Raw genomic sequence first — 22,281 nt, 5'->3', positions numbered from 1 at the left:
TGCATGCATCTAGGGATGCCGGGCTGTCCCCCTCCTCCTCAGCATCCCCACTCCCACTTTCCTCCTCCTGCCTTGTTGAACTGGCCTCTGAAGTGTCCATGGTGGTCTTCGGAGTGGAGGTGGGGTCGCCCCCAAGTATTGCGTTCAGCTCTTTGTAGAAACAGCAGGTCGTGGGGGCAGCACCTGAGCAGCAGTTTGCCTCGCGCTCTTTGCAGTAGGCATTCCGCAGCTCCTTCACTTTAAACCTGCACTGCAGTGTGTCCCGGTCATGGCCCCTTTCCATCATGTCCCTTGATATCTGCCTGAAGGTATTGTAATTCCTACGGCTGGAGCACAGCTGGGACTGGACAGCTTCCTCCCTGCAAACACTGATGAGGTCCAGCACCTCGCCATTGCTCCATACTGGGGATCGCCTGGCGCGTGAAGGCATGGTCACCTGGAAAGATGCGCTGAGAGCACTCCATGCCTGGCTGAGCAAACAGGAATGGGATTTTCAAAATTCCCAGAGAATTTAAAGGGCGGGTCTGACAGTTGGTCATCTGAGGGCAGGGCAGTAGAGTTCAAAGTGATGACCAGAGTGGCTAGAACAGGCATTGTGGGTCACTTCTGGAGGCCGATCAGAGCACATTAATAGACCAGGGCATCCACACTGGCGCTGCGGCGCTCCAGCCGGGGCACAGCAAGCATTATGCTTCTCAAGGAGGTGGATTACTGGGGCGCTCCAGCCGCGGAGTCCAGGCGCTCTATGTGCCTTGCCAGTGTGGACACCTCAGGAGTTAGGGCGCCCGGGGCTGATTTAATGCGCTTTAACTTGCAAGTGTAGCCAAGCCCTTAGTCCTGCCTTGAGTGCAGGGGACTGGACTAGATGACCTCTCGAGGTCCCTTCCAGTCCTGCGAGTCTATGATAATACTTTGTCCTGCCATGAGTTCAGGGCACAAGTTGCTATCTGTAGGAATTTGCTACCTCAGGTAGCAGTTTTTTACAACAGGAGTTTCTTACACGCCACCACCGATCAGTAACTGCTGCAGGGAGCACAGTCCTACAGGGCGCAGTTTCCTGCCCCACACGCTACACTGGCGTGTGTCTGACGCAATCAAAGGGACGTCCCCTTGGGGCGGCTGCTGCGCGCGCGCGCGCAGTCCAAACGCCTCCTCTTCTCGCCACCCGCGGCCACCCTTCGCCCGCGCCGTGCATTGTGGGAGTGGCGCCAAGATGGCGGCGGCCGCCGCCGCTGCTGCTGCCCTGAGCTGGAGGCGGGTCCCTTCCTCCACCGGGCCGGTGCCCCGCTCCCGCCACGGGCACCGCGCCGTGGCCATCCGCGAGCTGGTGATCATCTTTGGGGGCGGCAACGAGGGCATCGCCGACGAGCTGCACGTCTACAACACGGGTACGGGGCGCGGCCCGCTGCGGGCGGGTCCGGAGCCGCCGCCACGGCCGGGCTGGGCGCGCTGGGGCTGAGCGGATCTCCCCAGGGAGCCAGCGGTGCGGGCGCACGGGGCATTGGGGTGCGCGTGGGGGCTTATGGGGGGTGCACGTGTGTGAGGGGGGGGGGATGTTTCCTATCTCTGCTCCGCTGATTTCCGTGGGACTCAGGTTTAGCCCTGGGTGCCTGGCGGCAGCTGCTGTTGTGTGGGCTGCAGGCCGCTGAGAGAAAAATCTTCCCTAGATTTGGGTCCTGCTGGCGTTGTGTCGGCATTTGAATGCCGAGGCTGGATTTACTCCCTCTTCTAAGGCAAAGGAAGTTAAGTCCCCAGGTGTGAATCTGTCATCTCCTCCTCTTTAGCTAGGGAGGGTTGGATGGAATTGACTGAGAAGGTGCCTGTTGAGCAACTGGAGAGCAGTTTATTCCTCTTGTCTCTCCTTCATCCTCCAAATCCCACTTGTTCCTTCTGGTGGCAGCTCAAGGCACTGAATATGAAGAGAAATAGATCTGGGTTAGAAAAGTGAATGTGGCTGCATTGGGAGTTTTTCCAGATAACCACTCCTGAAGACTAATTTTATATTATTCATGACAGCTTAGATGCTGAAACATTTACTGCACAGAATCCCATCTGACTGGGATAGTTGTGTAGAATTTCAGTGTGAGACATAAGATGGGGAATAAGTAGGCTGTTCTGTACAAATCAAATTTTGCTACTGCTGGTTGGGATAAGAATTAAAGGACACCCAAGTTGAGAAAATGAGAGCTATACCATCATTTTACCTCTCCAAATGCAAGTACTCTAGAAACATATACAAATAGCAAAAAAAAGGTTGTATGATTTTTGTGAAAGCATTTTAGCTGAAGTCAGGGATTGTGAAAATATTTTGAAGGTAGCTCATTAAGAGGAGAAATGTTAGGTTTTCTTCTGAGCAAAATTTTACCATACCAGCTTGCAGATAGGACTTTGCTACACTTTAACAGATGCAGTCAGTTTAAAAACCCCACTTTTTAAAATGTCCTAATCTACTATAGTGTTATAAATAACACAAGAGGTTGGGGAAAGTGTTATTTACATTTTACTTTGTGTATTTACTGTATTTCTTGTAGAATTAGTTTAATAGTTTCCCCTATTGTGTGCGTGCGTGGGGGGGGGGGGAATCTGACAGCTAAAGGGGAGAAAAATATTTACAATAAGAAAATTCAAATGTACATATATTACTGGTAGGGGTAAATATAACGAAACTTTTTAACACTGACTAGATGTCAAATTGACTATCCCTTTAAAACACTGTATGGTAGTAAAAGGGTATGTGACTTTGACCTTTATTTCATTGACAGTAGAAAGATGTCTTTTCTTTGGAAAGAGTCTGTGGAAGTCAGTGAGTCTGAGTAGTGTGAGAGACTTTTACTAGTTACCTGGGCCATGTCTTCTCTAGGGATAATTGTGAAGAATTCCCTGCAGTTGTTAACATTAATTCAGTTTCTGCACCAATCTAGTTATCCTTTGTGATAGGAGGGTTAGATGACATAGTGCTGAAAACAGTGTCAGTAATGGAAACCACATCTTCGCTAAAACTCTGAAAGTTGCTAAATTCGATTAATCTGAACTGGTGTTGGCAATAATGGGAATTTTTTCAAAAGGTTCTCTAGTGTCAACAGGGGCATAGAGTGTGTGATCTAGAACTTAGTATAACTGTATAGGAAGCCAGAACTACTACTGTTGTGTGAGCTTGGGCATGACAGTTACCCACTTTGACCTTGTATGCTCGATCTGGGACAGTTCCACAGATTTGTCACCAAAAAGAATGTCTCAGATATGGGAATCTCCCTCACATCCTCTGCAGTGAAGACTGATACAAAGAATTCAATTAACTTCTCCGCAATGGCCTTGTCTTCCTTTAGTGCTTCTTTAGCATCTCGATCATCCAGTAGCTCCACTAATTGTTTGGCTGGCTTCCTGTTTCTGATGTGCTTAAAATTTTTTACTGTTAGTTTTTGTTTTTTGCTAGTTGCTCTGCAGATTCTTTTTTGGCCTGTCTAATTATACTTTTACACTTGACTTGCCAGAGTTTATGTTCAGTAACACCTGTTTCACAGAGCAGTGATTAATGTGTTGTTGTTTCCATCAATTGACTTGCTTTTTTATTTTATAACCTCTTTATTGTTATCCTTTCCCATTCAGAGCCACCTACATTCAGTAAAGAAGAAAAAGTGTCTCTTATGTGTCCCTCTTTTGATGGCAGAGTTGTAAAAGGAGCATCAATTCACTCTGGCATTAAAAATAATTTTTTTTTATACTATAGCTACAAATCAGTGGTTTCTTCCTGCTGTTAGAGGAGATATTCCTCCAGGCTGTGCAGCCCATGGATTTGTCTGCGATGGTACCAGAATATTAGTGTTCGGAGGAATGGTTGAATATGGAAGATACAGTAATGATTTATATGAATTACAGGTAAGAAACACAATAAAGACCTTTCAGTTTTAAAGATTGCTGCATTTATCCATTTTGCTAAAAGATTCCGCTTCTATTTAAGTAAAATAATACATTGAGTTTGGAATGATCTGACAGGCTGCGACTCTTAGAAAGCTGGCGTGGATGAAAATTGTAATTAGGTTTTACTTCATCATTAATTTATTATCAGTTGTTACTTAGCTTTATTCCTGTTTGATTTAGGAGGGTATCAGAAAATATTCAATAAATTAATACTCAACTAAAGATTATACAGAATATATGCAAAGAATAGTCCATGATGTTATCATCTTGACTCTCAAATTACACTTATTGATTGTATGTGAGCAGATTTGATTTCTGAAGCTCTTTTTTCTTTTTTTCTCCCTCTTTCTTCTCCCTCCCCCCCCCCCCCCCCAAGGCAAGTCGATGGCTGTGGAAAAAAGTAAAACCTCAGCCTCCATCTATTGGTTCACTACCTTGTCCTCGACTTGGCCACAGCTTTTCTTTATATGGTAACAAGTGTTATTTATTTGGTGGCCTGGCAAATGAAAGTGAAGATTCAAACAATAACATTCCCAGGTATGCTGATTGGGTTTAATCAAAATATATAAATAATAGATGTAACAAGACACAAACCAAAAAAGCTTCCAAACTGTTCAATGAAGAAGAAATTTTTTTCATGTCCCAGATGGTAAAGTGATGGAATTACTAGAAATGCATGTTAGATAGCCTTTGCAAACTAAACCTTTGCTATAGTCTTCCCATTAGGCTTGTTGCAGGGAGAACTGGCTAGAACAGAGGTGGGCAAACTACGGCCCGCGGGACCGTCCTGCCTGGCCCTTGAGCTCCCTGCCGGGGAGGCTAGCCCCCGGCCCCTCCCCTGCACCCTCAGCTCACCGTGCCGCCAGCGCTCTGGGCTGCGGGGCTGAGAGCTCCTGCTGGGCAGCGCAGCTGTGAGAGCTGCCGGGTGTAGTGTATTAAATTGCTTCCCGTAGGAATGTGCTACTTATAGTGTACTACTTATGGCTGCCAGTCCTGAGGTTGGATAAGGGGCGGGGGGTTCCTGGGGGCAGTCAGGGGACAGGGGTGGTTGGATAGGCATGGGAGTCCCGGGGGGGCCTGTCAAGGGGTGTGGGTGTGGATAGGGGTTGGCGCAGACAGGGAGCAGGGTGGCTTGGTTTGTCGAGGGTTCTGAGGGGGGCAGTCAGGGCAGGAAGTGGGAGGGGTGGATAGGGGATGGGGGCCAGGCTGTTCGGAGAGGCACAGCCTTCCCTACCTGGGTGTAGTGTATTAAATTGCTCCCCGTAGGAATGTGCTACTTATAGTGTACTAACGGCTGCCAGTCCTGGGGCTCCGTAAGTAGCATATTCCTACGGGGAGTAATTTAATACACTACACCTGCCCTCCATACAGTTTCGGAACCCCGATGTGGACCTCAGGCCAAAAAGTTTGCCCACCCCTGGGCTAGAAGCTCTGACATATTTGCAGTGGAAGCTGAATAGATTGCCGTTTTGCGGAACTCCAGGATTAGCTACTAAATTTCTGAACAGTAGTCTCTCTCCTTCAATCTCCTGTTGGAGAAACATCAGATGACCTTATTGGGTATGTCTACACTGCAATTAAACACTCACGTTAACTGGCTGGGGCTCAGGCTCAGGGCTGTTTAATTGTGATGTAAGTGCCTGGGCTCAGACTGGAGCTTGGGCTCTGGCAACCTGCAAGCTGGGGGGATTCCAGAGCCTGGACTCCAGCCCAAGCCCAAATGTCTACACTGCAGTTAAACAATCCCTTAGCCTGAGACCCACAAGCACGATTCAGCTGATATGGGCCAGCCACAGGTATTTACTTACAATGTAGACATACCCATATATATCTTTATACAGTGCTTTGGCATGCTATTAGTATTTTTAATTTAAGTTACTTTAATTGAAGTTCCCATGAGTCTTCCTGCTTCAGTGGATTTGGGTTGGAAGATTTGTTCACTAGGATGTTGCAGAGAACCATGGAATGTGCTGCATTTACAAACACTTCAAAGTACAGTTAATTTTAAATCAACACACATAGGATATCAAAGCTGAAAATTTCAGAGTAGCAGCCGTGTTAGTCTGTATCCGCAAAAAGAACTTGTGGCACCTTAGAGACTAACAAATTTATTAGAGCATAAGCTTTCGTGGGCTACAGCCCACTTCTTCGGATGCATATATCTGAAAATACTCTCCTTCTCCTCCTCTCTCCCCCCCCCCCTCCCGTGATCTGCAGTTAAGACCACTTGCAACTGGCTAGCTGCAGTAAAGTGCCAAAACTCTATTCTCCCTATAAAACAAGATTTGACTGAAACAAGTATCAGAACTTGGACAGTTCTCTAAAAGTAACTTGCAATAAGTGGATTTCATTTAATTCAACAATAAATGGTGAATTCCCCCTTCACTGACCAACCCGAGGGCATTCTGCTCATATTCTGCTGATGCACCATATCATAGTGTATTTGTCATTTACAGTTTAGCAAGCAGCTCTTCCATTGCTGAGGAAATTTGTTCAGATGTAGTGAATCATGCTAAGAATCTTGGTGTCACTTTTGAATATGGCTTTTTTGTGGAATGCCACATGTCAAAGATGGTATGAAAGCAGACTTTCTTCGATGTACAGTTTGTGCCTGATATCTACCCATATTTTGTTCCTCGTTACATTTAAATATCATCTCAGTATTTTTAGAATGAATACTGGCCCTATGTTTAGCTTCCCTTTTATAAATTGGATCTTCCTCCTTTTTGCTTGTTTGAAAAGAATGCTATTTTGTGGAGTTTGTTTTTATTCTGTTTGTAGAGCCCCTACCATCAAATGTTTGGGTACTGTAAAAATAAAATCATTATAGCCCTCTGCTAGGATAACCTTTTGGGGAAAAAAACAACTTAAAGAGGTGAATTTTAGACCCTCAGCAATGTTCCCTTTTATAATCCTTCAGTTATATTTTTCAATATCTTCCTAATATTACACTAGATATTTAAATGATTTCTATGAACTGGAGCTGCAACATGGTTCTGGAGTCGTAGGCTGGAGCATTCCAATGACCAAAGGGATCTTGCCTTCTCCTCGAGAATCCCACACAGCCATTGTGTATTGCAGAAAAGGTTTGGGAAATCCAAAGATGTATATTTTTGGAGGGATGTGTGGCTGTCGACTTAATGACCTTTGGGAGCTTGACATAGGTGAGTTCGGTCAATGTGTGAATCAATTTAAGTGCATATCTGGTGTTGAGGAAAAGTGAAACCCTATGACGATTAGTGATATGATATATAAGTGCAGTTAACATATGATTTAATGACATCCAGTGTGTAGTCTTAACGCCATTTTATTCAGTAGGACAAGATGTGTCAGATTTCTATGACTGTATTACTTTTACCACTAACATGCTGCAACATTCACTTGCACACTGAGATCATTGGTTTTACTAGGATATCTTAAATATTCTTACCAAAATAATTAAAAATTGATTAGCCTTAGTGAAATTGGGATTATAATATCAATTTCAAATTGGTAAACAGGTTTGTCAACCTATTATATAACTCTGAAAAGGACAGTCAACATAAACATCATCTTAGTGTGAAGTTCTTTAAAAACTGTGTAAATATGAATATAGATATTAGCTTGAAAGGGGCTACCTTCCTGTTTTGTTAAAATCTAATTAATAGTAGGTACATGCACAGTATTTCCTGAAATCTAGGAAGTGATATGCACAAATAGCTATATAGGATATATTTATTACTCTGCTGAAATGCTATCTTATTTTTTTTTTTTTTTAGAAACAATGACCTGGTCAAGACCAGAAACTAAGGGGACGGTGCCACTTCCTCGCAGTCTCCATACAGCCAATGTAATAGGAAACAAGTATGTCTGTTGTTAAAAGCTCAACTATAGAAAGGTACACCTAGTAGGAGAATGATGATATAGTGTTTCTGTACTGGATTACCTTTACCCACCACTGTACAACATAAAACAGCTTTGGCCTTGTGGAATGCTCTTCCGGATGTTGTGCCTTTGTGGAATCTATGCCATCATCTAAATTAAGGCTGTTAGTGAATTTTAATATTATTACTATTATTACATCCTTCTCACGCCAATGTTGGCTCACAGGGCAGAAACCAGTCTCTTCCATTCCTCTCTGTCATTAGCTGCTGCTTCCATCTGCTCTGTGGTGTTGAGATCAACTCTTCTGCTCTCCCTGCTAAAGGGTGGTCTTAAGGTTCCTTTTGGCCACCCTCATTTCCTCACACCCGTTGGCTTCCACTTAACAGCATCATGTGGGAGCCTGCATATTGGCATCCGGAATACATGCCCCAAATATGCCCAACGCACCCTTCTAATTCTAGTGGAGACGAGCTGCTGGTTGGTAATTTCTCGGATCTCTTTGTTGGTAGATAGTAGTAGGTACATAGTCTTCTGTATTCACAGCTTTTCACCTCACGCCATAACATGTAACAAATTTCAAAAACTCATGAAAATAGAGACAGCTTTTAATGCATGTAAATAACCACCCATGCGCTTTTGCGATTGCATAATGATAATCCATAAAACAGGTAGTGTAATATTTGAACATATGGTAACACATACAATTATCTGAAAGATGGGTCATTCTATAGCTTTTTAGGGACTTCAATATTGTAATATACTGGAGTTCAAGAGAGAAACATTCCAGATACTGAGTGAGAGTAGGGAAGGGGGGGAAGTGTACGTTGAAATGCTAAACTTTAGAGTGATATTTTAAAAAGACTGATGTTACTTCGTATTATAAATAACATTTAGCTTGAATAGATTTTTCCAGGCAATACTGCTGCTAACAATTTAGGAGGAGAGGTAGAGCTTGATCATTACTTGTACCTTTGCATTTCATAGGCCATCAAAGTGCTGTGGAAATATATACACACACGCATGTGCACCCTCCCCCCAGCCCCATAAACTTCCATCAACAAAACTGAATTCTGTATCCAGAATCATTTAATTAGACTGAGTCATGCATGTATCTAATTCTTTCCCTAGTTCCTTTGTATAACTATACAAAATAACACCTAAAATCTGGAAAATTTCTGTGTATTCTTTTACTCTCTAGATCAGTCGCTCTCAACCTTTTCAGACTACTGTACCCCTTTCAGGAGTCTGATTTGTCTTGCGTACCCCAAGTTTCATCCCACTTAAAAACTACTTGCTTACAAAATCAGACATAAAAATACAAAAGTGTCACAGCACACTATTACTGACAAATTGCTTACTTTCTCATTTTGACCATTAAATTATAAAATAAATCAATTAGAATATAAATATTGTACTTACATTTCAGTGTATAGTGTGTGTGTGTGTATATATAGCAGTATAAACAAGTTATATGAAATTTTAGTTTGTACTGACTTCGCCAGCGCTTTTTATGTAGCGTGTTGTAAAACTAGGCAAATATATAGATGAGTTGCTGTACCCCCGGAAGACCTGGGAGTACTCCCGGGGGTATGTATATCCCTGATTGAGAACCACTGCTCTAGATTACTCTTCTATCTGCTAGCATAACTCAGTCCGTCAGATAGCTTTAACAAAGTAAATATACTTGCTTCCAATTTAATTACCTTACAGGTTGTGTATATATATGGGGTGGGGGAAGAAGAGTGCCCTCTGAGACAAGATCACAACTTCTGATTTTTGTTATTCCTAAAAAATGTTATCGGATTGTATTTCATACAACACATTTCTAATTCTGATATCTGACAGTCTTTTAAAATGGTCTGTTGTGAACAATACATGGAAGGGCTGTAGAAGTTCTGTGTAAATGTTTAACGTCTAAATATCTAGCAGTTTCAGATGCCTTTATTGATAATACAAAATTAATACACCTCTGGCATATTTAAGTGCCCTGGTGCATAATGTGGAATATTTCTCATAGTTATTTTGCTCAACACTTGATAGCTGTAGACCTGTAACAGCACCGATTAGAAAAAGACATGGGGCATAAACAAACTCTTGTAAACTATGATTGAAACACTAAAATCCTGTAAATATTCTGTTTTTGTCATAGAGTATATAGTGAGATGGAATGATGCAACAGGCCTGGGAATGTTGTTAATTAGCTTTGTCTTTTTTTTCTTCCCCCACCTCCCCCCCATCCCTCTTCCCTTATTTTTAGAATGTATGTTTTTGGTGGATGGGTTCCACAGACAGTGGACGATGAGATTTCTGCTCGTGATGGTGAATGGAAGTGTACCAGTTCATTTTCTTATCTAAATTTGGGTTAGTGTTTCTGCCCTTCTTGATGATGATAAATTGAACACTTGTTTTAACAGATGTAAACCTATGAGTAAAGTCTTAAAAAAAAAATATTCTTAGGTGACTTTAGAACTAGTTTAGACACGAGTTTCCTTTTAGTTATGCACCCTGAACTACCTTAGGACCCATACCTTTTTACTCTACATTTCCACATGATGCAACCAAAGATCAGGAAAATGGCTTCTACAAATTTGTCTCCTGGCAAAAAAAATGTAATTGATCATATATGATACAAATCAGTTTGAGTGTGGGCTCAAATGACTTGCCTGCAATGTAGATGATATCTGGTTTAACTTCAGAGGTTAGAGAATATTGGAAACAATAATGATTCAAATGAGTAAATATAAACATATGTATATTCTCACAGATGATCACTTTCCCTTTGACTAGTTAGGTGGATTATTATCTGTATTCCTTGTTTTGAAAACACTTATTGAATGGTACTGATTATTTCAAGTTTCACTTACTAGATACCACGGAATGGATAGGTCTAATCTCAGATTGTCAGGAAGACAAAAAGAACTTGTTACCCGGGCCAAGAGCTGGACACTGTGCTGTGGCAGTCGGTACTCGTCTGTACATCTGGAGTGGTAGAGATGGTTACAGAAAAGCTTGGAACAATCAAGTTTGCTGCAAGGATCTTTGGTATTTAGATACAGGTGTGTAAAATCATAATAAAAGTACTATAATCTGTTGTACATTTTACTACAATATAGAAACTTGGCATCATACCTGCTCAGAAGTTTTAGTCTATAGCAAATTCAGTGAACTTTTAAATCTCAGATTTTTCTAGTAAAATATTACTTCAGTGTTGATGCATTTAAAGATTATTGTTATGGCTTTCTGCTAAAAACAATGATCTATTTCACAGGTCTCAAATTCCACAGGCCTGCAAAGAGGTTTTATGAGGCTAAATTAATTAAAACACCTCTAAGATTCTTGAGTACAAGATGCTGAGAGCATATTATCTAAACATTTGTAAGATTTTTCCTGATGTGCTCTTTACATTTGCCTTAATTTCACTTTATTGTTGCTCCTACTGCTTTCACCACGCTAAACAATTGCTGTATTTGGTGTTTGCACAATTCAGGTACTTGTAAAAGGTTGTGTTCCACTCTTAGTTGCTTAATGAAACTATAATCTCACGTTTTCTCATAGGTCGTCTTCTGCTGCTTAGCCATTTTTGTTGAATTCTGTCCAATTACATTCAGTGCTAGAGATACTTAGACCAGTCTTCTGGGTGCATCCTCAATAAAGCTGTCTAGGGAGCCTCTGTTCTCCGTGATCTTTGAAGTGATGCCTCTGCATATGCAGCATAAAACCTCATTGGTTTTTCTGCTGCCAAATAAGTAAGAAAAGGCATGAGACTTGAAAAAATGTGCCTTGTATGACACTCGAGAGAGACAATTTAGTATTTTCTGGCTTTATTTTATAACCTGTTTGAAAAATGCTTTTTGTCACGTGGCCTATGCCATATGTATTTGGAGAAATGAGAACCGTTGATGTACTGTCATTACACAAATATCATTTGAACTGCAATGAAAGAGCAACTTTAAATATTCCAATTGTATTTAATTGGTGTCTTTTAGAGAAACCACCAGCACCATCACAGGTACAGCTGATCAGAGCTACAACTAATTCTTTTCAAGTAAAATGGGATGAAGTTCCTACAGTTGAAGGATATCTTCTTCAGTTAAATGCTGACTCCCCAGCGCCTACAGTGACTGGTGGAACTGTGGTTCCTGAGACTGCACTGCTGAATCCACAAGGTAATACTGCAATATTTCCCTTAGATGAAACTACATTTCTACAAAGGGTCCTGTAGATATTTACATAGATACCTTAATTTTAAAATGGATAGTTAAATATGTAAGATAAAGACCCAGATCTTTGGCTATGCCTAGGGAGTGCACACACTGCAACTCAAGAGTTGAAAATCTGGTTGTAAACTGCCCTTGTGCTTCCTGACCCTGAGTTGGTGAATGGTGGAGTGGTTCCTTGATGTAAGCTAGAACTTCATGAGCCTGGAAGTGCCTTACAGAGTCAAACGTTTGATATGAGCCTGGAAAATACAATCTCAGAATGGATTTTGTACTTTGTTATATGATATCCTGAAATCTAACTGCGACTTTAGCCAGTACATGAAGTAGTGGGGAATGAGTTCAAAGGTAAGTTTAACATCCTATTTGTATGTGACTTGAAGGAGAAGGTAGTGGGAAAAGGATTTCCATTGATTTTGTTTGCTCTTACAGTTTCATTTCAGACTTAGTGCTACTGTAACTAGAAACAGGGATTTTGACAGTAAGACAAAGGGCCTGATTCTCATTTATACAAAAGCGCCTTCATACTGCTCTGGCGCTCGCTCACTGGGGTAAAATAGACTCCATATAAAGCATTTTAATGCTTCATAGAATCAATGGGTGTTTGTTTTTGTTTACCTGTAAGGTGGTTCTACTCAACAGCAAAGTCTATAATCAATGACTATCATCCTTCCTCCAGGAATCAAGCTGGATCTTCACAGCCAAACAAATCACATGGTTCCTAATCATGTAAGTGTAAACTGAAGATTCTCAAATCAGGACAATGTTTAATGATGGTTTTGCTTCCCACCCTAATTTGCCAATTTTAAAAAAGTCTGAAATATTTTTAAGCTTAAAAAATTTACTGCTTAATTACATTACTTTTGTTCTAATGATGCTACCTCACTTCCTGATTGAATGGAGCGTCTTGAAAAGCCATTGCTGATGATACAAGAGGGAAGCTGCAGTTGCACTGAGTACTTTATGGTAGCTGGGAGCCTGATCTCAAGAAGAATCTCCTTCGTCATCAAAGCCCCAGCAAAATGGGTACAGGGAGGCAGAGAGGATATGCTACTTTATTAGAGCCTTGGTGAAATTCCTTTCTTTGTAGCAGGCTCCTAATACGGTGTTTGGAAGCATGTCAGTAGCAGCTGGCTCCTAATATGGCCGTTGGAAATCTGTGAAAAGCAGTGTGTGTACAGCTGACTTCCCTTCTGCCGTGTTACCAGTAAAAGAAGGGTCATTAAAAGAGAGATTCTGGTTAAAAAGACTTAAACTTTCAAAAATCTAGATTAGGTCATAAATGTTTAAGGCCTCTTAAAACAGGCAAACTTGTGTGGAATCAAAAATTGAAGACACTTAAAGATTACAACTTGTTCCTCAAGACTAATTGGGGATCTTAATGAAATACAAGTTTTCTTTAATACTATAGTTTCCTGCAGGAAGCCTGTTGGTATGAGTATGGAAGTGGGATTTCTAATAAAATTTCTTAATCTTTTTTGGAATATAGTTGAGCCTACGTAATTGTACTTTATGTGATTATTTGCAAATAAACTAAATGTACCTGATAACTTTTAATGTGCACTTCCATTTAAGAATACCAGCAGTCTCCAAAACAGAGCTTTGAATGTTACAAGGACACTATCAGATCAAATTTAGAATTTATGAAAAGCTTATGTTTTACAAGTTTAATTACTTCCATCTTTATTTGAAATTCCAGTGGAAAGGTTTTATGAACAAACGTCCTTGCAATGTTTGCAGCTCAAATTGTAAACTTTAACAATTATTGTAAACAAACAATTGCTTTCTTTTTGGCTAGGTACAAGTTACATCTAATTCATTACTAAAACTAGAAGCTAAAGAAAATATTACTGAACCTGAAAACATTGTTACACAAGAAGCTACAAAGAAAAACCATCTAGATTCTAGAGGATTCAAAGAGTCAAATGCCCCCTCGCTTTTGCCAGCGTGCACTTTAGGTAAGAGTTTATTCAGTAGAGACTAAAGAAAAGTTGGAGTTAAAATCTTGCAAATACAGCAAAGCTAGAATATTTGTGTGTTTTTAAAATTAAGCCTTTCACAAAGTATTTATTACTGTACATATTTATAACAATGGGGAAAGATGAAACCATAATTTGTCCCTAGTTTATTGTGCTTTAAGCACAATAAAGTGTTTAGTTCTGTCACTATAATGACAAATACTGGCTATAAACAGTTCTCTACGAGAGAGATCTGTTGCTACAGGTTGAAAATTGGCATGCAAAGTATCAACCCAGAAACTAACTTCTACAGTTTATAATATTCCTGGTCACTTAAATTGCATGCACTGGCAAAAATTTAGGATTTCAAGGTTGCAGATGTTTTTGCTACTAGGAATTGCTTTCTGATCAATGTTAAAATGTTTACCTCACAGATTTAATGCTTAGCAGAATAACAGAATTTAATCAGATGGGCCTATTTTATCAATCAAGGAACTAAGAAGCATCTCATGTACCTGTCTGTAGTTAGGTATTTTTGTGTTTTGTGTAAATATATCAACTGGTATGGGGGAGAAATTGATATTAATTAAATAACACCAAAGTTGGTGTATGGCAGGGATCTAACCAGAGTCATTCTAGTGTGAATCTGGCTAGCATCAATTCCTATAGCAGACTAAAAAACAACTAGATTAGGCTGATATTTATCAATTGACATCAATATTGAAGTTGAATTAATATTTTCCATATTGCAGGTCCTCAGACTTCAGCAAATGTAGCTGAATTACATGACTTGGACATACGAACTGTAAATCCTGATGCTTCTGTATCCAGTACTGTCTCCAGCACACAAACTATGGTAACCCAGCAGGCTGTTAAAACTGAGTCATCAAGTACAAATGGGGCAGTTGTTAAAGATGAAACTTCACTAACAACATTCAGTTCAAAATCTGAAGGTTTGAAATGTGTTTCACATACTGTATTTTGAGCCATATTTATGTAAGGCCATCCAACTTCTAGTGTGGTGGGAAATTTGTCATCTTTGAATAGTGGCTAGGATCGAAATAATGGTTCAGGCATTGATGATATTGGACAAGCTGAAAGATCTCTGCCCTGGTCTTACTTTAAAATGAGGATAATCCTTAAACACCTTTGTAAACCATTTTGATTTGTGTGGGTGAAAAGTGCTACAGATGTTCATTATAAGTTGACAAAAATCCACCTTTTAGATAATGATAGCCACCAATTAACCAAATTTATTATTTTAGACTGACCACCTCATAATGTATGATTAAAATGTCTGAAATGAGCAGGTTATGTAAACTCAATATATAAACAATGCCAATACAAAATTTCTTGATGGAAGCGAATATGCAATATTTGCCATCACCTGGGAGCAGTAACTACTGGTTGACCCTCTCCTGGTGATGTCTTGCATACACAAGCCTATTCTAAAAATTTGACATGTAAGCACAGAATACAAATGGAATAATTAGATTTGTCTGAATCTTGAATAAAATTATTATATAATGTAGTGAATTAGGTTTTTTTTCTCTTCCAAATGGTGGATTATTTTAAAAATGTATTTTCTGTATTCCTTGTTTAGAGTTCTCACATGATCTGTACTGATAACCTGAGCCTTACTCATGCATATGTGACTTTCAGAGACTTCCATGACATTTTCCACTTCAGCCCCGGGGCGACGGCTGGAGCTGTCAGCCGGTGGGGGGACTCTAGCACTCTCAACCAGCCTGGGGGATCCCTGGCACTCTCAGGAGCAGCGGGGGGGGGGACCCTGGAGCCGCAGCAGCTGTGGGTGCTGGACCTCCATCCCTCCCCATTTTGTCACGGTTATTTTTAGTTAAAAGTCAGGGATGGGTTACGGGCTTCCGTGAATTTTTATTGCCCATGACCTGTCCGTGACTTTTACTAAAAATAACCATGACAAAATCTTAGCTTTATGCATGAGCAATACATTTAAAAGTATTCATTGCCTAGGTTTAAAATTTAGGTTGTTCATACTGGGTAGGCAATTTCTGCCCCAGTCTGATTTGTTTGTGTACAGTCCAATACTGATGTAAACAGAATTTATATACGACTTTAGGCCATAACTATTAATAATGCCACTGCCTTAGAATTGTGTAGGTCTAGTCTCCTGTTGATGCTACCATTTTAACTGCAATGGCATGCAACACCAGACACTCTTAAGAGTTGTTCTGTAAATTTAAAACCAGCAGTTAGTTTAAAAAAGCTATTAAAATTGTCAGGTTGTAAATAGCACTGCATGTAAAACTTACCAAACTATGTCTTAAATACTGAATAGACTTTTGCAAGAGACACTTCTCACTGAAATCCATTTACAAATTTTATAAGCTATGAAGTTTGTCTTTACATGTCAACTATTTTATGTGAACTAATGTTTTTAATATAATTCTTGTTTCCAGTTGCTGAAACTACTTTTATAATGCCTTCAACCAAGGTCAGCACTGGTCACACAAATAACTCGACTGTGCACTTATCTGTAAGTATGTGACATTGCATAATAAAAACGAATAATTACATCTCTTCTTAGTCTCAGGCCCCTCCCGGTAGTTAGTTATATTTTGTTTGAAAGAAAAACATGATGCATTGCTTAGTATGTTGCTGTGAATAGTACAGATGAAAATTATACATTGTATCCAGTCTCTCAAAAAATAAGAGCTGTGTTGCAAACAGTTTGGTTTGAGAGAGTGTAAATGAAACAACTACTCAGGAAAGGTGGGAGGAAATTTAACTACATTTCAAGTGTAGGACCCCATTTTGTATCACTCAGTATAGTACAACTATGTGCATATAGCTGGTATGCGTAATAAAGTAATAAATGCATTCTGTAATTAGTACTTCGATTAAAATAGAAGTATGTAGTCTTGCATACTTTAGATTAGGCATTCTGCATAGTTTCAAACCTATAGATAATTTAATTAAGTTCCTTTTGAACTCTGAGATGAGCTAATATAGAACTACTTGCCCCTTTGGAGGTGACAAAAATTCTAATGTCCTTCCTAGAAGAACCTCTTTTCTGGGGCAGTACTCTTAGAAATGGCATCAGAACATCAGTCAATTTGTATTTCTAATAGATGTTTTACTAACATATCTTGGCACATACTATCTGCATACCTTTCACCTTATGTGTTTGGAAGTACCAGTGTTTTTAACAAGTTTAACCACTCAGTATTTTAACTGCATTTGAGTAGTAAATGTATATTTGTTCTTTTGAAGTACAGCAAAGTGTAATTTACTGGAGTGACTGGGAGTTCTTTTTTTCATACATTTTAGTTTTGTGAAATGTGACTTTTTTATGTTGTGTTAAAGTATGGGTGGTCTATATAACATGTTCCTCAAACATTAGAAAACTACTCCACTAAGGCAGATGGCAACAGTGAAAACAAGAGAACGACAGTGGTACGATGTAGGAATTTTTAAAAGCAACAGTGCTTTGGTGAGCCAGTACTATTTGTTGCCAGAAGAAAAATTAAGCATCTCCAACAAGGTAAGTGCTATTTGTGTGTTCTTAATTTTGGAATGTGTTGCCCATGTATATTAACTGGTAGAGACTAAAGGTTTGGGAATTTCCTGGTTCGGCACACTGTGGAAGGAGCTAGTGCTAATAGGAGTTCTGGACACAAAGGATGCTGACAGATATCTTGCTTACTTATGTTTTTTCTGAGGCTAAATCTTGAACCAGCTGAATAAAATGCATGATTATAGGGAAGGCGCACTTAAGTTTTTACTAGTTTTATGCCAGCGTTACATAGGAAATAGCTCTCAAGCTGGTAAATTTTCAAACCAGGAAGAACTTTTTGTGTGTGATCACTGGAGGTATGAAAACCTAGAAACCTGCAACTGGATTTCAAAATTAAGAAACGGTGTGGGTTAGCTATACATTTTTAATCTAGTATCTGTTTAAATACAACTTTGAAACTTATTCACTGAGATCTCTTCTCCTTTAATTGTGACTCTCTTTTTAATACTCATTAACATTGTTTGACATTACACATGTCCTTACTTAAACAAATGAATGAATTCTGTATTGGTTAGCAGCATAGTGACTTAAAGATTTATACAACTTTATTTTTATGTCAAGTCAAAGTTATATCTCATGACTATAAACAGCAACTTTTGAAATAAAAAAAAGTTAAGGGACAAAATATAATAGCTTGGGCATAAGACTATACATTTTTTTCAAATGCATAATTTAAAAAGCTTACTTGTGCCATTCCCTTCACTGTCTTTTTAAAAAAAAAAAAAAAAAAAAATTCACTTACACTAATGCGAGAAAGCAATCAAAAAGCATTTTTCAGGAAGTGAAAATAGGGATTACAGTTTTAATTGTTTTTTATCTTATCTATCATTCCTCTGCAGTAGGTCAGTGCTTTAATTAGTATGATTTTTGTAAATTACTGAAATAAAAAAATATATTTAGTTTGTTTAAAGAAAACTCATAGAATTGTGCCACTAATACAAAGCAATGTATGGCAACTCCTGTGTTCCCTACCAAGCAAATAATTTCTCTTTAGTCCAGTATCCTGCCTTTATCATTGACCATAATCAGATGAAAAAACAAACAAGCCATAATATGCTGTGTTCAGTATAACAGAGCACACTTCACAGTGAAACAGCAGCTGAGGATTTCTTTATTACTTCTGGGGATTATAAACTTTTCTTAAACGCTTCTGTTATAAGGGCTTCTCTTTAACCCTTATAACAGTTTGACCTAACTTCTTGGATCTACTGTGTATATACTGTTCACGCACACTTCTAAAATCACTTTAAATTTAGTTTTTGCTTAAACTGAGCCTGCCACCTGCTAATCTATTAGGTTAGGTGTGATTTTTTTTTTTTTTTTTTTTTTTTGTGTTTTACAGGTAAACTTATTTACTTGAATTTTGCATTATTTAAATTTTCAGGTGGAAAATGCAGATGTCCCAGACTACAGTTTACTTAAGAAACAGGATCTCTTTCCAGGCACTGTGTACAGGTTCAGGGTTGCTGCAATTAATGGCTGTGGTGTCGGCCCTTTCAGTAAAGTCAGTGAATTTAAAACCTGCATTCCGGGTTTTCCTGGGGCACCTTCAACAGTCAGAATCACCAAGGTGAGAGAGCTGGCTAGGATTTCAGTTTGTGTAGTGTTGTGTTGTCTCCCAAACCTAATCTGGTAATTTCTGGGATTTTTACTTAAAAAAACTGTCCTAGCATATATTGTCAAAAGTTGATGGGTAAATTCTATGTGCTGTAACACTTTTTTTGTGTGGCCTTCTTGTTATGAACCCCATTCAGACATTTAACATTGAGAGAAAGGTGTTGATGAAAATATTATTACCGGGTAACATACTTTTCTCTGATCAGTACAGACTTTGTCTAGTGTAGTGTTAAACTGTCTCTGTCCTGAGGTGCTTGCAGCCTAAAAGAAAAGGCCTGACAACAAGACGTTAAAAGATCCAAAGAATGGTGATGTTTTAGAATGTTGGTTTTTTATAAATCAGGCAGTAATCATGTTAAAATGTTGGTCACTCTGAGAAGTTCTTAAAATGACATTGAAATTTAATATTTGTGTCTCAATGACTGTTAAATTTGTACATTTACAAATAAAAAGATGGGTTTTTTTTGTTTTTGGTTTTTTTAGCTGCCAGCCCAACAAATTCAACTTGGGATCTGAAAATCAGTCTCTGCTTTTTCTGGCTCATGTTATATTACCAATAATACATTTTAAATAGTTTCTTCCATTATTTACACTTACACCACCTCATTCCCTTATTTGTACATCTGGAATCCCAGTGTTTGTTCTGCTCTTTGTTTGTTTTGCATAAGCTAGAGTAGAAGTTTTCTGTTTTCCATAGCTGTTTTAGCTCAGGCTTGCTATCAAGAGTAAAAGGTAGTAAATGCTTTTGTAAGTAAAGTAAGCAGCTGTGACTCAGAACAAACATAAGGACTGGTGGTCTGAGTAAGAATGTGCCTTTTCACTCTCTGTAGAGTATAACCACACTTAAATGGTAAAGGAACTTTATGTAATGTGCTTAATTTACAGTTGAGTATCAACATATTGTGATACTATAATGTTTCAAATTTTTCTCCAGAGTGTAGACTGTATTCATCTTTCATGGGAGCCACCTGTTTCACCTTCTGGAAATATCTTGGAATATTCAGCTTACTTAGCTATTCGTACCACACAAGTACATGAAAACCCAAATCAGCTTGTATTTATGAAAATATACTGTGGTCTTAAAACATCATGTATAGTGACTGCTGCACAGCTTTCAAATGCCCATGTTGATTACACCTCCAGACCTGCTATAGTGTTCAGGATTTCTGCAAAGAATGAGAGAGGATATGGACCAGCCACGCAAGTTCGATGGCTTCAAGGTAAAGTGGATACCAAATGTAGTGTTAAATGGGATTTATCTGCACTATGAGAAAACTATTTATCAAACTGTTTTTCTGTTGTTGAGTCCATTTTTCCTTAGCAGCATGCAGCCTCTTCTGCCTGAATGATCTGTAGAGTTTTTAGAAACATTTGGTCATTAATTTAAGTTCCACTTAAAACTTTGACAACTTGTTCTATTAATTTGGATGCAAGTAGAAGCTGAAAAGTAAAAAAATACTGAATCATTATACTGGTTCACCCCACAGGTATACATTATCAGAAAGAACCCAACCAAACTTTAGATTCTAATTAGCTTCATTTCAGCTTCAACATTTTTGTCCTGCTGATACTGCCAACTAACCTAGTAGCATCCACTGTTTTGATTGGTTCCTTCTGTCCTTTTTCCTCTTTAATCAGAGAGTAATTTATTGCCTCTGTATGAAGTGCCCTGATTTTGTTCACTGCCAGTAAGGGCAGTGAAATCACTGCCTTCTCTTAAGGTTTCTGAAATTGTGTTAGTGTCTTGGCTTATTAGGACAATGAGCCGCTTGTTACTACTTTCTAGCCTTTACATTTAAACCAGTAAAACAATTGCAGGGCTCAAACCAAAGGTGAGCTATTAGAAAACACTGTTGTCCACACTTGAAAACTGTTTCTCTAATCTGGGGGAAGACAATGTAGAAGAGTTCAGTTTGGTGTTTACTATTCCAGCCCTGCTTTGAGGGTTTTGGCAATAATCTATATACTGAAATCTCTAGATACAAGCTTCAAGAATATGGTCTGTTTGAACCTGTCAGACTACTTAAATGTTCCATGACTTCATATAGATAATAGCGTGTCTCCTTCTTTTCACAGAAATGAAAACATCAAGTTCAAAATAGAAGCACCATAATAAAATTCAAGTTATGAATGTAGTGTTTAACATTTGTAATATTTTGTAAATGCTCCAAATATTTTATTTTTGCATTGTTTTTATCTTAAATTTATATGAACACTTTTTTTTATATTTTAAACATCAGCATTATGCAGCCTTGCTCAGGTTGAACTACCATATATGGAAATTCTTATAGTGAAGATAAATAATTAGATACTGACTATCTTCTATCAACAACCATTTTGATAATTAACGTTTTAACTATCACTGCCTTTTAAATCTGAAATTGACTCTTGAAGCAGAATTTAAATTTGTTACAGTTGCAGGTGTACAAGATTATTCGCCACTTGTGCCAGTTTTCAAAGATTTCGTAGAGATTGCCCGTGTTGAAATGTCATTGCACAGATAACTTTGTAAAGCCTCATGATCTCTGTTCAGTTGAAGTTCTTATACCACATTCATCACTGTGGTATCTGAGTGCAAGGTGAACATTTCCATTTATTATGGTATCTTAAAATGTATAGAATATTTTAATATATATACTTTTTGTAAAGAAATGATTTTTCTACTATTTGTAACAAATATTTTAATCTTTAAAGGCATTCCCTGAAGATATGCAAATACTAGGAAACTTAGTCACTTCTGTTATAAAAAATATAAATGTAATGTAAATGCACTACTATTAGTTGGGATTATCCTTTTGAAGTTGTACAAATCTTAAATCTGTAAATATTCTTAATGTTTACAAAGAGACCTCTCTGGTCTACTATTAAACCCTTCATGAGGATTCATCCATTTTTTTTAAACCCATATGCTTTGCTTCCAGCATATGCTTGCTTTTTGCACTAATAAGAATTTAATGTACCTCATTCTTACGTTTGTAATCGCTTGTGTTGCTTCCATAACATTTCTGTAATATTTTAGTCTAAAAATTTAACCAAAGTTAAAATACATGGTAAGCAGTTTGCACATATTATATGCTAATTCTTGTGACATATTTATTCCAGTTAGTCTTCATAACTGCTTGATTGGTAAAATATACAGGTAAAGCAA

At 38.7% G+C, this 22,281-nt stretch overlaps 1 protein-coding gene across 1 annotated transcript; it reads left to right on the top strand.

Moving 5' to 3' along the window:
- The first annotated feature begins 1,213 nt into the window (after nucleotides 1-1,213).
- On the top strand, nucleotides 1,214-20,403 carry HCFC2 (host cell factor C2). The gene is made up of 15 exons (XM_065420119.1): nucleotides 1,214-1,388; nucleotides 3,728-3,876; nucleotides 4,295-4,455; nucleotides 6,874-7,082; nucleotides 7,677-7,761; nucleotides 10,040-10,143; nucleotides 10,650-10,838; nucleotides 11,769-11,948; nucleotides 12,679-12,728; nucleotides 13,798-13,957; nucleotides 14,710-14,910; nucleotides 16,399-16,475; nucleotides 17,343-17,483; nucleotides 18,901-19,086; nucleotides 20,068-20,403. Exons 1-15 carry the CDS (start codon nucleotides 1,214-1,216, stop codon nucleotides 20,401-20,403), a joined length of 2,403 nt encoding a protein of 800 aa, XP_065276191.1.
- The last annotated feature ends 1,878 nt before the right edge of the window (nucleotides 20,404-22,281 follow it).

Source organism: Emys orbicularis, chromosome 1 (genome assembly GCF_028017835.1).
Source record: "Emys orbicularis isolate rEmyOrb1 chromosome 1, rEmyOrb1.hap1, whole genome shotgun sequence".
Classification (NCBI taxonomy): domain Eukaryota; kingdom Metazoa; phylum Chordata; order Testudines; family Emydidae; genus Emys; species Emys orbicularis.
Note: the sequence above shows the minus strand (reverse complement) of the source record. Positions and strands in the feature narration are given on the sequence as shown.